The 14,112-nt window shown below is 29.5% G+C and overlaps 1 protein-coding gene across 1 annotated transcript in view; it reads left to right on the forward strand.

Moving 5' to 3' along the window:
* The window catches only part of LOC142325158 (atrial natriuretic peptide receptor 1), a 1,463,037-nt gene that overhangs the window by 559,101 nt on the left and 889,824 nt on the right, over positions 1–14,112 (forward strand). The window contains exon 4 of the mRNA XM_075366562.1: positions 4,639–4,753. Coding sequence (XP_075222677.1) covers positions 4,639–4,753 — 115 coding nt within the window. The remainder of the gene's footprint in view (positions 1–4,638; positions 4,754–14,112) is intronic.

Below are 14,112 nucleotides of genomic sequence, written 5' to 3' on the forward strand. Positions count from 1 at the left end.
TCCTTAACTTTCCTGTATGCTCCGTCTATTTTACCAATGTTCATTTCTCTTTCCACTTCTGAACACTTTTCTTTAATCCACTCTTCTTTCACCAGTTTGCACTTCCTGTTTATAGCATTTCTTAATTTCCGATAGTTCCTTTTACTTTCTTCATCACTAGCATTCTTATATTTTCTACGTTCATCCATCAGCTGCAATATATCGTCTGAAACCCAAGGTTTTCTACCGGTTCTCTTTATTCCGCCTAAGTTTGCTTCTGCTGATTTAAGAATTTCCTTTTTAACATTCTCCCATTCTTCTTCTACATTTTCTACCTTATCTTTTTTACTCAGACCTCTTGCGATGTCCTCCTCAAAAATCTTCTTTACCTCCTCTTCCTCAAGCTTCTCTAAATTCCACCGATTCATCTGACACCTTTTTTTCAGGTTTTTAAACCCCAATCTACATTTCATTATCACCAAATTATGGTCGCTATCAATGTCTGCTCCAGGGTAAGTTTTGCAGTCAACGAGTTGATTTCTAAATCTTTGCTTAACCATGATATAATCTATCTGATACCTTGCAGTATCGCCTGGCTTTTTCCAAGTGTATATTCTTCTGTTATGATTTTTAAATTGGGTGTTGGCAATTACTAAATTATACTTCGTGCAAAACTCTATAAGTTGGTCCCCTCTTTCATTCCTTTTGCCCAGCCCGTATTCACCCACTATATTTCCTTCCTTGCCTTTTCCAATGCTTGCATTCCAATCTCCAATTATTATTAAATTTTCATCTCCTTTTAATTGCTTTACGTGTTTAATTGCTTCATCAATCTCTTCGTATACACACTCTACCTCATCATCATCATGGGCGCTTGTAGGCATATAGACGTTAACAATCGTTGTCGGTTTAGGTTTTGATTTTATCCTTATTACAATGATTCTATCGCTATGCGTTTTGAAATACTCCACTCTCCTTCCTATCTTCTTGTTCATCACGAAACCTACTCCTGCCTGCCCATTATTTGACGCTGAGTTAATTACTCTAAAATCACCTGACCAAAAGTCGCCTTCCTCTTCCCACCGAACCTCACTAATTCCTACTATATCCACATTTGTCCTACCCATTTCCCTTTTTAAATTCTCTAGCCTACCAACCTTTTTCAAGCTTCTAACATTCCACGCTCCGACTCGTAGAATGTTATTTTTTAATTTTCTGGTGACCCCTTCCTTAGTAGTCCCCACCCGGAGATCCGAACGGGGGACTATTTTACCTCCGGAATATTTTACCAAGGAAGGCGCCTCCATTATTGCTATGTGAAAATGCAGAGAGCCACATTTTCTTGGAAAAAAAGCAGCTGTAGTTTTCCATTGCTTTCAGCTGCGCAGTACTCAGAGGACTGAGTGATGTTGATACGGCCGTTTAAGTCGTCCTGACTCACGCCCCTAACAACTACTGAAAGAGCTGCTGCCCTCTTTCAGGAATCATTCCTTAGTCTGGCTCTCAACAGATACCTCTCCGATATGGTTGCACCTTCGGTCCAGCTACTCTGTATCCCTGAGCACTCAAGCCCCCTCACCAACGGCAAGGTCTCATGATTCATATATCAATTATGATATATCCTTGAAAAGTACTCAATGAGGGCTTATTACTGCAGTTAAAAAAAAAGTTAAAAATCGAAATATATTGGATTTTGGGCTTTTTTTGGACACTTTTGGTCCAGTCGATTGCACTCAAAAAGGGAAGGACACAACTAGATATTACAACAATCCGGAATTCAAAATTTCAACATCCTATGCCTAATCGGTTTTCAGTTATGCGAGATACATACCTACGCACATATATACGTACAGACGTTATACTGAAACTAGTCAAAATGGATTCAGGGATGGTCAAAATGGATATTACCGTTGAAATCTGAATACCGAAATTTTTCGGGATCACAATACTTCCTTTACTTCGTACAAGGAAGTAAAAATAACCTTTTTTTCAAAATTTTTATTTATAACGTACACATATGTGCGCTTAAAACAATATTGGCTCTGAAAGTTTGCTTACATCGAATACTTAAGTGTAAATAGAATGCTGTTGTATAAATCCTTTCGTTTGCTGTATAATTGATATACTACTCACAGAGTTGTATAGGATACTTATGAATTATGTAACTTCATTGTTATGAATATCGACCAAAGTGCTAGTGTCCCAAAGTAAGTCTCATTGCATCAATAACCTGTAATACCTGGTTTATGTATCGTTAACATTTTATTTACGCAAATGTTGTTTAGGGGGTTATGTTGTTTGCAATAGGAATATGTGACAATATGCTTTCAGAATTGATAAATTTAATGATAGGTATTACTGATGGTATTATTTATTATCATGCAAATAACATGTTTTACAATTAGGTTTATTAGCAATCAATTGCTAATATACCTAATAATTTCTATTAAATTTATATATGATGTAATGCAATAATAGTTTATTTATGTAGGTTAATGAAATGCTGTTTTCAAGTTTGGGGTTATTAATATAAAATAATAAAATGTAAGTGAGATTTGAAGTTAATTAAAAAGAATACGTGTTGACAAGGACTATTTCTTTTTTACATGATGTTCTTTTTTTATTTATACGTATATATATTTTTAATCTTATTTTTTAAAAGTTTATAATGAAGTCTCTGAAAAATTGATTACTGAAAAAGCAGAATAAAACATTATTGAGATAGTTTGCTTGTACTTGTGAATATAGAAAATCATCTGTGGTAGATATTTGATGTTAATGCCGTTATACGTAAAATAATCTCTTCAATAAAAGATAGAGATAGTGCTTGTGTGTGGACTGTGGTCACGTATCCACTGTTTCTGCTGGAAAAGCTATTATAATAAACTTTTAAAAGTGACGGTCATTAAAACTCGTGACCGAGAATGTGCTGAATCTGTACATCAACTAGACGAATCAATTTTAAAGCAAAATCTGTAAAAATTATAATTTAATTTAAAGTAAAGAAAATACAGGAGGTATCTTATCAATTTTAAAATAAAGATGATAATGGTAATATGCATATCTTAAATCTCATTTTTTATTTTAATTCTACTAAATAGAAATAATTAAAGTATCATTTAAAACTAAACATTAAGATTTAAAGTATACATTTACTGTATGTTCTATAAACATTTTTTAAGTGGGTTAAAGTATAGATTACTAAGGCTGTTATCGAAGCACAGTAATGTCAGTTTTATATTTGTACTATAAAAATATATTGTGTTTTTTTAACTATTGAAACTTTTTTCGATTAATAATCAACTCATATTAAGCTCATTGTTGTGTAATATGCATTCATATCCGTCAAGCTATTCTGCAAGAATTTATCCTAAAATGTATTAAATTTTTTAAATATTCTGTTATTTATTTGCAATTCTTTTTATTCCTTGATTATAAAATTTTAATGTAGTTTTCACATAAATTACTTCATAATTATTGTATACTTTTGTCATCTGTAGTAATTTTCTACTTAAAAAAAATTACACGTGATATATTGATTTAAGCCAATTAAAATTTCAATAAATATAACCGAAGAAGTTAAGTGAATAAATTTGATTCCTTATCATTGAAAGTTATGTCCGTAGTGACTAATTCTGAAGGAGATGAATTACAGTTTTAATACATTAGCAGTTTCTACGAAAGAAACATTTTGGCTTATACCAAAATATAAACACAAGATTAGATCTCTCTTATGGAAAATTAAAAGAGAAACCAACAGGAATTTTCGTCAATCATCAGTAACTTTGAAGAATATATAAAAATCTATACTGATGGTTCTAAAATGGAATATGGTGTAGAATTCTCTATATACATACATGATGAAGCCACTCTTGGAAGCTGAGAGATATGATCAGTATTTATAGACATTTTATCGCGCGTGAAACATTATTATGAATTACTTATACAATTTCATTAGAAGTAATGTAATTAGGAACTATAAGTAGGCTTATATGAAAAATGTTCTCATCTTAAACTGAGACGGAGAAGGAAAATAATTGTTTCATTGGGTGAAATTTATTATAGAATATTTTAACTTATATTTCCTACTTTTTTTTGTCTTCAGTCATTTGACTGGTTTGATGCAGCTCTCCAAGATTCCCTATCTAGTGCTAGTCGTTTCATTTCGGTATACCCCCTACATCCTACATCCCTAACAATTTGTTTTACATATTCCAAACGTTGCCTGCCTGCACAATTTTTTCTTTCTACCTGTCCCTCCAATATTAAAGCGGCTATTCCAGGATGCATTAATATGTGGCCTATAAGTCTGTCTCTTCTATTAACTATATTTCCTACTTTATATTATAGATAATAATAGATCCCTAGGACTTTCAAATCCACAGAACAGCCAATCATAACTGCGATAATTATCATTTAAACAGCATTGAGTTGTGTAAAAATTAAACGAGTGTAGGTGTTTTAGTAAAGATCATATCTTTACCAAGTTTGGTTGGATTTCATCATTTTTTGTGTTAACAACATTTCAGCTGGCATGAAATGTTGTTTTCATGATGTTTTGGTTCCACACCAAAACAACATGAAAAATTCTACACTAACATAAATAATATGATATGTTAATAATTTAACTAATAAAAAAATTTTTTTTTAATGTTACAGTTGTGGTGTTATGTGCAAATCCAAGGCAAGTGAGAGAAATTCTTCTAGCAGCGGAAGAACTAAATATGATCGACAGTGGGGAATACGTGTTTTTCAATATTGAATTATTTGACAGGTAAGATATTTATATTACTTTTTAATTCAGTACTTACTTTTTAAATTTGAGGGCTGTAAGAACGGAGAACACTGTTTTTTGTAATTAAGACCTTTCAATTCAGACAAGTTAAAATACGATGAAGTCATCAAATAGGTTACAATTTTAACCTATTGATTGACTTTATAGTTAACCTGCGAACTTCCATTGTTGTGTGGTGTTTTATCAGAATTTCATCTGAAAGATTCTGGATTCAGATACCAGTCAGACATGTTATTTACCATACGCTACAAAATTTCCAATCCATATTCTGACGCACAGTCTTCTAGCTTAGTTAGTGATTAAATTCGAAAAAAAAGCTGGCAACACAGTTGTAGGAGTTTCTCGTCACGCGGATTTTTTTCTGATGCACTTCTGATACACAGAAGTTAATTAAAAATATTTACCATTTTATTTAAATATATATATTTTATTCAGTGATTCTAAATAAAGCGCGCGCGCATACCGTATTACATTCGCGTGGGTTGCCGGTACTAGCACCATTTTAAATACTTTTTTACGCTTTAAATATTATTAATTTATTTATTCTACCCTTCACCTGTGACGTCACATCATAGCAGACGACTACAGCAGCTGTACGTCAGCGCTACACTAGCGCTCCTTGTTGTGAGAAAGGGTTCTATTGAACAGTATATCCACTTAACCACTAGTTTATTTAGAGCATTTTTTGGGGAACAGATATTATAACTTCTTAATTGTTAAATGTGCGTAAAAAGGCGAAATCTTGAGATACTGAAGGTGACCTTCCTCTACAGTCTCAACCCCTTGACCTTTTAAGTTGAAAATTTAACGGCATCAATGCCCATATATGGAAATAATCTAATAAAGTTTGGTCAAAATCGGTCGATTAGTTCTAGAGATACATACGAAGTTAGTAGTTCACGTACATACGAAATCCGGAAAATTTCCATCCGGTTTTTGGTTTCCTTGGATGCCATAACGCCACAAAAAGCCGTATGTGCTCTAATTGGACCGATTACAATACTTTCCCTTCTAAAGCAATAGGCTCTTCTATACCGCTAGACGGGAAAGTAAAAGAGAATGGTATTTTTATTAGTAGTAAAAAATCAATTTCTACTGGCGTAATGCTAGAAATGGAGAAGTTAGAAATTTTAATTTTTGTAGGCTATGCTAATTTCATAATTTTATTGCAAAGCATTATATACACAGTTAGATTTAATCTTATCTAAATATTAAAACGGATTACATTTCCACCTTAAATTTTATTGAATGCAGTTCCCTCATATATTTCGGTAGAAGAATATTTGCATTGTATTAAATTCTCCTAGTTTATTGATTTTGGTTAAATAAGTTTTCTATAATTTCAGTTATAGAAATATTGTCAATTTATTCTCATATTCTCAATCTATAAAATACAATAAAAGTTATTGTTAAGCTGATGTATATTGAGTTATAAGAAAACTTTTTATTTAGTAATACTATGTACGCACAGGTCACATGTAAAAAAATCAAAAAAATCTGATGTGTACAACACATAATTCTATGTACGCCTATTAAATTACATATACATATTTTTTTTAATAGAAAAGTACATAAAATTTTATTTCATTAATAACTTATATTTTTTATAATTTTTTTATTGTTATTGTTAAAATGTTATTTATCGTAAAACCTTTTTTATAATCAGAGATTAATAAATCAATATATTTAAATTAACAAAAAAAAGTTAAAAAAAAGGAGATGAAGTCTGATTTGAACCGATGTGGTGCCCCTTGTAAGATCCAAATATTTCATTAATTAAACTTTTTTGTGGTTATAACTCTGGAACCAATGAAAATAAATACCACTTATGATATATCGTTGGAAAGCTCTCAGTGAGGGCGTATTACTGCAGTTAAGAAAAAAGAAAGGGCACTTTTGAACACTTTTCGTTAAGTTGATTGCAATTAAAAGGGAGGTGCACAACTAGATGTTACAACAGTCCCAAATCAAAAATTTCAACAACCCACGGCTAATCGTTTTTGCGTTACGCGAGATACATATGTACGTACGTACAGACGTCACGTCGAAACTAGGCTAAATGGATCCAGGGATGGTCAAAATGGATACCGTTGAAATCTGAAAACCAACATTTTTTGCGATTACAATACTAAAAATAAAACGTTGTAATCTAGCAATTTAAAAAATATTTTTTTTCAATAAAATCCGACTTTAAAATTACCTTCCGGTTATAATTATATATATATAGGTGTTTCATACGTTTCCATACATAAAATACATAAAAATAAATTTAAAATAATGTTAAATACATAAAAATCAATAAAAATGTTTTAATAAAAAATGTTGATTTTTTTCTATATAAAAAATTAAATAAAGGCAGAAAATTAAATAAGGGAGATAACCTTTTAAAAGACTGTTTAATTCGTATGCATATATAAGTATATTTTAGAAGTTGTTTGGCTAAAATTTGATATCTTTGTAACTGCTTAACTGGGAGATTTTTCAAAAAGCAGCCTGATTTGATTATTACTTAATATTAATTTAATGAGTTTTGTAAGCTATTAGAAGTGATTTGTGATTGTCACAAACAATTTATAACTACTACAATTTAAAACTACACATTAGATTAGTTACATTATAATAAGCAAATTATGAATATATATATATATATATATATATATATATATATACATATATGTACGTAATAAACTAATAAAAAATAATATTGTACGAATTATATTGTGTTAATTATACCAATAATTAATGACAATTATTGTGTTAGGTTTACCAATAATCAATAATTCGAAGCATAATTTTTTTAGGATTTAAAATATAGGAAATTATGCTAAATATTTTTTTTGTCATGTAATTTCAATTCATTACAATGTTGACAATAAAAAACGAACTCTAGGAAAACTAAGGAAGAATCTATGTTCTTTAAATACATTTTTACACGATTAAAATTTAATCCCTAAAACGGCCAACAGCTTTTTGTACAATTTTTTTTTCAGGTTATGCAAAAATACATTCTTTCACAATTCGAATTTTTTCGAATCATTCTTTATCCATTTTTCCATCCGTTTTCTAATTAACTTCTTCATTAGTTCACGCAGTTATAGAACTGAAATACAAAAAAGATAGTCGTTATTACTATTTCAGTACGCCTTAACATGATAATAAATTATAATTAGTGTTGTTAAAATCAGGATATAATCATGTTTATAAACATAGCTTATCTTTATAAAAGCGCAAAAATTTATCTTAAAACTGAAATTTTCTTTTAACATCTTATGTATATATATATATATGTCGGATAGGCGAGGAGATTTGTCAGGGGTTCAACGTTTTGTGTTTCACTCATTTTTATTATTACAAGTGGAGAATATATAAGATTATAATAAAGTTCAATTAACAAAAATGAGTAGATAACTCGTACAATGAAATAATTACAAATGATAATTATCACTTATCAACAACTCAGCAGTACACGAATTATAATATAAGATTAATTCAATTTAGAATTCAAACAATATTAAAACAACCTGCGATAGACCGAGGCTCAGGGAAATAACGAATTCGCGATCACCAGGACGTCTGTTCGATCTCGGTTCCAAAGCAAGACTGCCCTTTCTCAATATTCTCAAATAATATGCCTACTGCATATTTCCTTTTCCTTATTAATTTTATGATACCCCTATCGTCCTGGGATCCCGACTACGTTGACAACTATGTGCCTACCTAGGCCTAAGCCTACCGCAATAAAACAATTTAAACCTTATTTTACAAAACATTACAAGCAATAGTACATTTCTTAAAACTACCAAAAATACAGATATTCTAAAGAACATTCTCATCGCTTTGTCGGAAGATACTCCACTGTACTTTATTCTCCGACATATATATATATATATATATGTCAACAGTTTATATGTATACATATTATAATAAATGATAACTTCTCGGTTGGATGTGGATGTTATAATAACAGGAACACAAAATATTCAGATCCCAAATAAGTCATTTCACAAATAAAAGAAATAGATAAAATATTTAGATCACAAATTATAATTCTTCAGGTAAAAACAACCAATTTACAATATTATAATATTATTTCTTAAAAGAAAACAAAATACAAAACAATACAACACAAGGTTTCGCCTTCAGACTTTATCAAGTGAACTCCAGCCTTGTCAGTTGCACTTGATAAAGATTGGCATTGAAGGCGAAACGTGTTGTTTTATTTGAAACAAAATATATTACTTATATTTTGATACATATAGGTAAATATTTTATTGTAAATTGTTTTTTTTTTTTTACCTGAAGAATTATAATATGAATTATATGAAGAATTATTATAATTATTAAATATTTTGATCTAAATATGTTATCTGCTTATTTACATTTATTTCTATTATTTGCATAATGACATATTTTGTATCTGAATATTTTTGTTATACACACACACACATATATATGAGTTAACAGAGAGCTGTGGTTACTTATTTTTACCCGTTGTAATTACCTGTAAGTACTTTGAATCATCTCTCACAATGCGTTTAACTTTAAATAAGTTTGCGGTAACTTCTTTCAAATCATTGTTCTCGCTAAACTTCAATCATATGCCGTATTAACTGAATTCATGGTAATTGCACACATTACCACATAAACACTAGATTGCCCCGGTGGGTGGTCTACTTCCAATGTACTTGAGCCAAAGTACATCTAATATTACCTGAATCAGTGATCTGATTTCTGTTGTTCACTCCATCAAAGGATAGGACTATTATACAAAGGTACATCACTCGTTGAACTAAAATATCTCTTGCAAATCCTTATTGGCCCGAATAATTTACTTATTAACCATTTCCATATATCTCATCTTATCTTTCTTGAGCAATTATTTTAAAAAAATCAGTTAAAGGTTAGTTCATTTTTATTTATTAATATTTTCACGGAAGTCACACGCGACTAAGTATCGTTTTACCTTATTGTGCTATTATTACATTACTAGCGGATCAAGGCACGCTTTGTTTGCTCTTTTATCTAGCCAGGGGCCTTCGCTTGCTAGATCCCCACTGTGTTCATTATTCTCATGCTTGTGAGAATAATAATGATAAATAAAAATTAAAGCCTGTTCAGTATATAGAAAAATATCAGTGTATTGTAATTTATTCATAGGAACAGTTTGGCCAGCACAAGTCTCAAAAATTTAAATGATGGAAGCAGGTATATTAATGGTTGGCCCCATCTAAAAAATAATTGTTGTAGCTGGTCACTCGTCCTTTGAACGAGTAAAAAAGTATTTTGCACAGTTCTTAACCGACAAACACCACAAAGAAGTAACCGTACTTCCTTTCTCATTTTATATATTTTTTTTGTTTTTAGTAAAGAAACCGAAGACAAGTGCAGCCAGTCCCGTGTTATTCACAATAACAGGGTGTCAATTGCTTTGTGGATTGAACCATCGCGCGGTACACCGTCGCACTTTTAAAGCAACTTTTCTCGATAACCATAGTAAATATGGAAAAGTCAAATAAACCTTGTTTGTAGAAAACTTAATTTAAAATACTAGAGATGGTTTCCGAATTCAATTTAATCAACATTTTGGCCATGGTAAAGTTGAATATTGGCAAGGAACATAATCGGGTTGTAACCGCGCCGTTAAAATGGCATATTTAAACAGTAAAACAATATTCAAACAGTAAAACATTTCACAACAGAATATTCTATATTCTTTCCAGGTATAAAATTTATGTTCACCCAAAATTTCAGCTCAGTAGTTTGAGTAATTTTTTCCGTGAATGTAACAGGTTCACAGAAACCACTAGATTTATATACCTATCCAATAGCATTATTTACTGGGCTCCTATTGGTTCTCCAAAATGTTTTCAAGGATTCAGATTACTGTGTTATTTTACTTTATTATGAAGTCTGCTACCATATCAATACTCAAAATCGTTCAGTACGTTAATAGTTTTAAGATTTGAAGATGAATCAATTTATCAAATTCCTTTTCTTCTGAAATGAATATTCTGACTATGATAAGCAAATGTTCGTTCCATTGACAGTATACGTTGTTATCTATATTTTACAACGAGGCCAGTTCCCGTAATTCCCACATTTAACAACTTATATTATTCCCGAATGTACCCTTTACTTTTTAATATTGTCAGTACACATTATCGGTACTCTTATTATTTTACAGCTGTACAATAATACTCTCATGGCTAAAATTTACGGGATTTAAATTTAACTTAAACTTATTCTATACGCATTATTGTCTGGATTTATGTTTCCATTGTTTTGTTAATTTATAACTATTGTTCTACTATTTAATTAATTTTGCTTTGAGATAGTTAAATGTGAAATTAATAATTAAGTTTAGCTAGAAAACTGTAACTACGGTAGTATCATACACAAATATTTTAATTAAATTATTATTTTGTCTTCTACTCCATACTCTCTTTATATCAAATAGGTGTCTCTTACAGTTCCCTGTACGGTAATACTTTAGAAATTATGAGAGTGTCATAATTTCTAAAGTATTACCGAATTCTTTCTAAAGTATTAAACTGAATTTAGTTATATGCATTATAATTTATTGAGCCTGTTTATAATATATAATATACATTATATATATTAACAATACATATACATTATATGCATTCTTTTTATTGTATAAAATTTTTGGCTTACTCTCATTTGGATATTTTTTTTACATTCCAATTTTTTTTCTTCTCTTATTTATTTAATTTATAAAATAGTTTAGAGCTAATATTTTTTATGTTTTCCAGTTTGACACCATCTTCGAAAAATAAGAAAAATTATATAAATATTATTAAAAAAAAGAACTGAAATAAAAAAAAGTAACAGATAGAAACAACAAATTACCGTGAAATTTGGTTACTGAGAATCCCGATTTTTTTTAATACCCATAGAAAAATTTTTGGATATTTTTTGAGAATAGCAGATGCATTTCTTCTCAAAAATAAAAGTGAAAAATTATGACTCATTTACAATATTAATTTGTTTAAGCTTCAGACTTGGATCGAAAGCTTATTCTTTGCATGATAAAAGTAGAAAAAAGAATTTGACGGATAAAAACAATTAAAATAAAAAATTTGCATTTTCTCTTGGCAAATAATGTTGCACAAAAAATGCTATGAAAATCTTCAACAAAAATCTTCTCAATACGTTTTACATTGTATTGATAACATAGTTGGATTTCAGTGATTTCCATAAATGAGAATTTTTTTGTACAGAATATATTAATTATTTATTTAAGGATTGGAAAAAAATTTACTGATATTATAGAAGTATTTTATCTGATCACAGTAATAATATGCTGTGGATCACTCCAACGGAAGAGAAAATAAAATGAAATTATCTGATAATGTCAGTATGGTCGCATGGAATATGCCATTGTATTGTTTATAGATGAAAAATTATTATTGAGATGTCAATAAACTCTCAGATAACTGTCAGAAGAAGTTCCAATGGAGCAATTCATACAACACGTGACAATTTTATCAACCATTCGTTGGAATAGCAATCACGTGATGTAGCTACCCCTTTCAGTAACTAAGTAGACACGGTGTAACTAGCCAGTTGAATGTAATAAAATGATTAGAGTCGTTTTGTTTGTATCTTTACGAACATGTTTTCATGTTGATTTATTTTGTTAATATTTAAAAATTTAATTCGATTATGTATTTATTAATTAGTCGTTAGTTATTCGTAATATAATTAATAGATTTTTGTAATTTAAACACCGTTATATTATTTAATATTCCTAAAAAAAAAATCCCTCGAATTTATCATCTATAATGTGACTGTTTGTTTGTGATATGTTTATAGTTTTGATAAAAAGCAAAACAATGAACAAGGTGCTTTTTAGTGTAAATGAAGTTAAAAATTATTTACTATTATAGGCAGTTCAAATTCAAATTAATGGAATCTGATTTTATAAAATATTTCGTGGTAATTATTAGTAGTTTCTTCAATGGAATAACCAGTAACATGATTGTTACCGGTACCTTTTTTGACTATTAGGACACCCATTAAGTTTTTCTGAATAGCAATAATAAACGGGTTTCCAAACCGTGTATATTCTTTCTATGTAGTGTTTGCTTTCTTTACGTAATTAGTGTGTTTAACATTTTTATATTTTTCAGATGTGTTGAGATCTTTGTTTTTATATAATTTTACCATTTATTAAACAAACACTATTTACATCAAATGTATCAATCAATATTTACTTAAGGATTTTCTAATTTAATCATAAATACCAATAATACCCGAGTTATTGGCCAATCTTCAGTAAAAGATACATAAGCCTATTAACTCCCACCGAAAGATCTTTATCAGAGAAACTTTCACAAATCTGAAAGTGAGTCGTTTAAAACTTTTAGAAATTTTTAAATGTTATCACTGACCATCATGCTGAAATAAAATTTAATATTGTTACTGAAAATTTTCAATTGTAGAGAAGTCTCATGGATTCACCATTTTTAATTAAAAAGGACAATAAATACATTAGGTAGAATTGCAGTAGGAGTTTTTTTTTAAAGAAATTTAAATGTTTTTATTTTATTTATTACTTAAAGTTAGAAAATTACACCAATCAAAAAGACTGAAATCTACCAGAACAATTTAGTATTTTATAGTAGTTATTCTACGTCAAAGAGTGTCATTTTGCTATCTGATAGACTCGTGATATTGTAGGCTGCATTATTTGTTCATGAAATAGTAGTCGCTGTCGTATTGGTTGGTGACTAAATATCCTAGATTTTTCGGGGATTTATAATGTCGTTCCGTGTCCGGTAAATTATGCTCGGGGTAAAAATTTGTTCAAAATTTTAAATGTTTTAAAGTAGAATATTTTTTATATTAAAAAAATATATATATATTATTTAAATAACTAAAGGGATTATTAAGCCTTATTACGAGCCTGACGAGCCTAAATATATTACTTCGTTTGATAACAAATGGTTTTTTCGAAAGATAAAATCGAGAAATCGTTAACCGTATTGTTACATTACCGTATGATCTCGATCAGTCGAATTTCCCAGAGTCCTTAACTGGTGTGCTACACTAACACCTCTCATTGTAGATATCACCTTATAAATATTTACTTTATTATTGCAAAATATATTACTACAGTAATTTTCGTCAAATAACTTTCAAATTTTGTAACTTTCAAATTTTGTTTTCTATGAAAACTATTTATTTAACCATTAATAAAAATTACTTTATATCAGGATATATTTATTGAAAAATTAAAACACTTAACCATTCTAAATTACGTAATTATTTAAGACGATATTTTTTTCTGAGAACTCATTATATTCCCCCTTCAT

Source organism: Lycorma delicatula, chromosome 5, assembly GCF_047948215.1.
Source record: "Lycorma delicatula isolate Av1 chromosome 5, ASM4794821v1, whole genome shotgun sequence".
Taxonomy (NCBI): domain Eukaryota; kingdom Metazoa; phylum Arthropoda; class Insecta; order Hemiptera; family Fulgoridae; genus Lycorma; species Lycorma delicatula.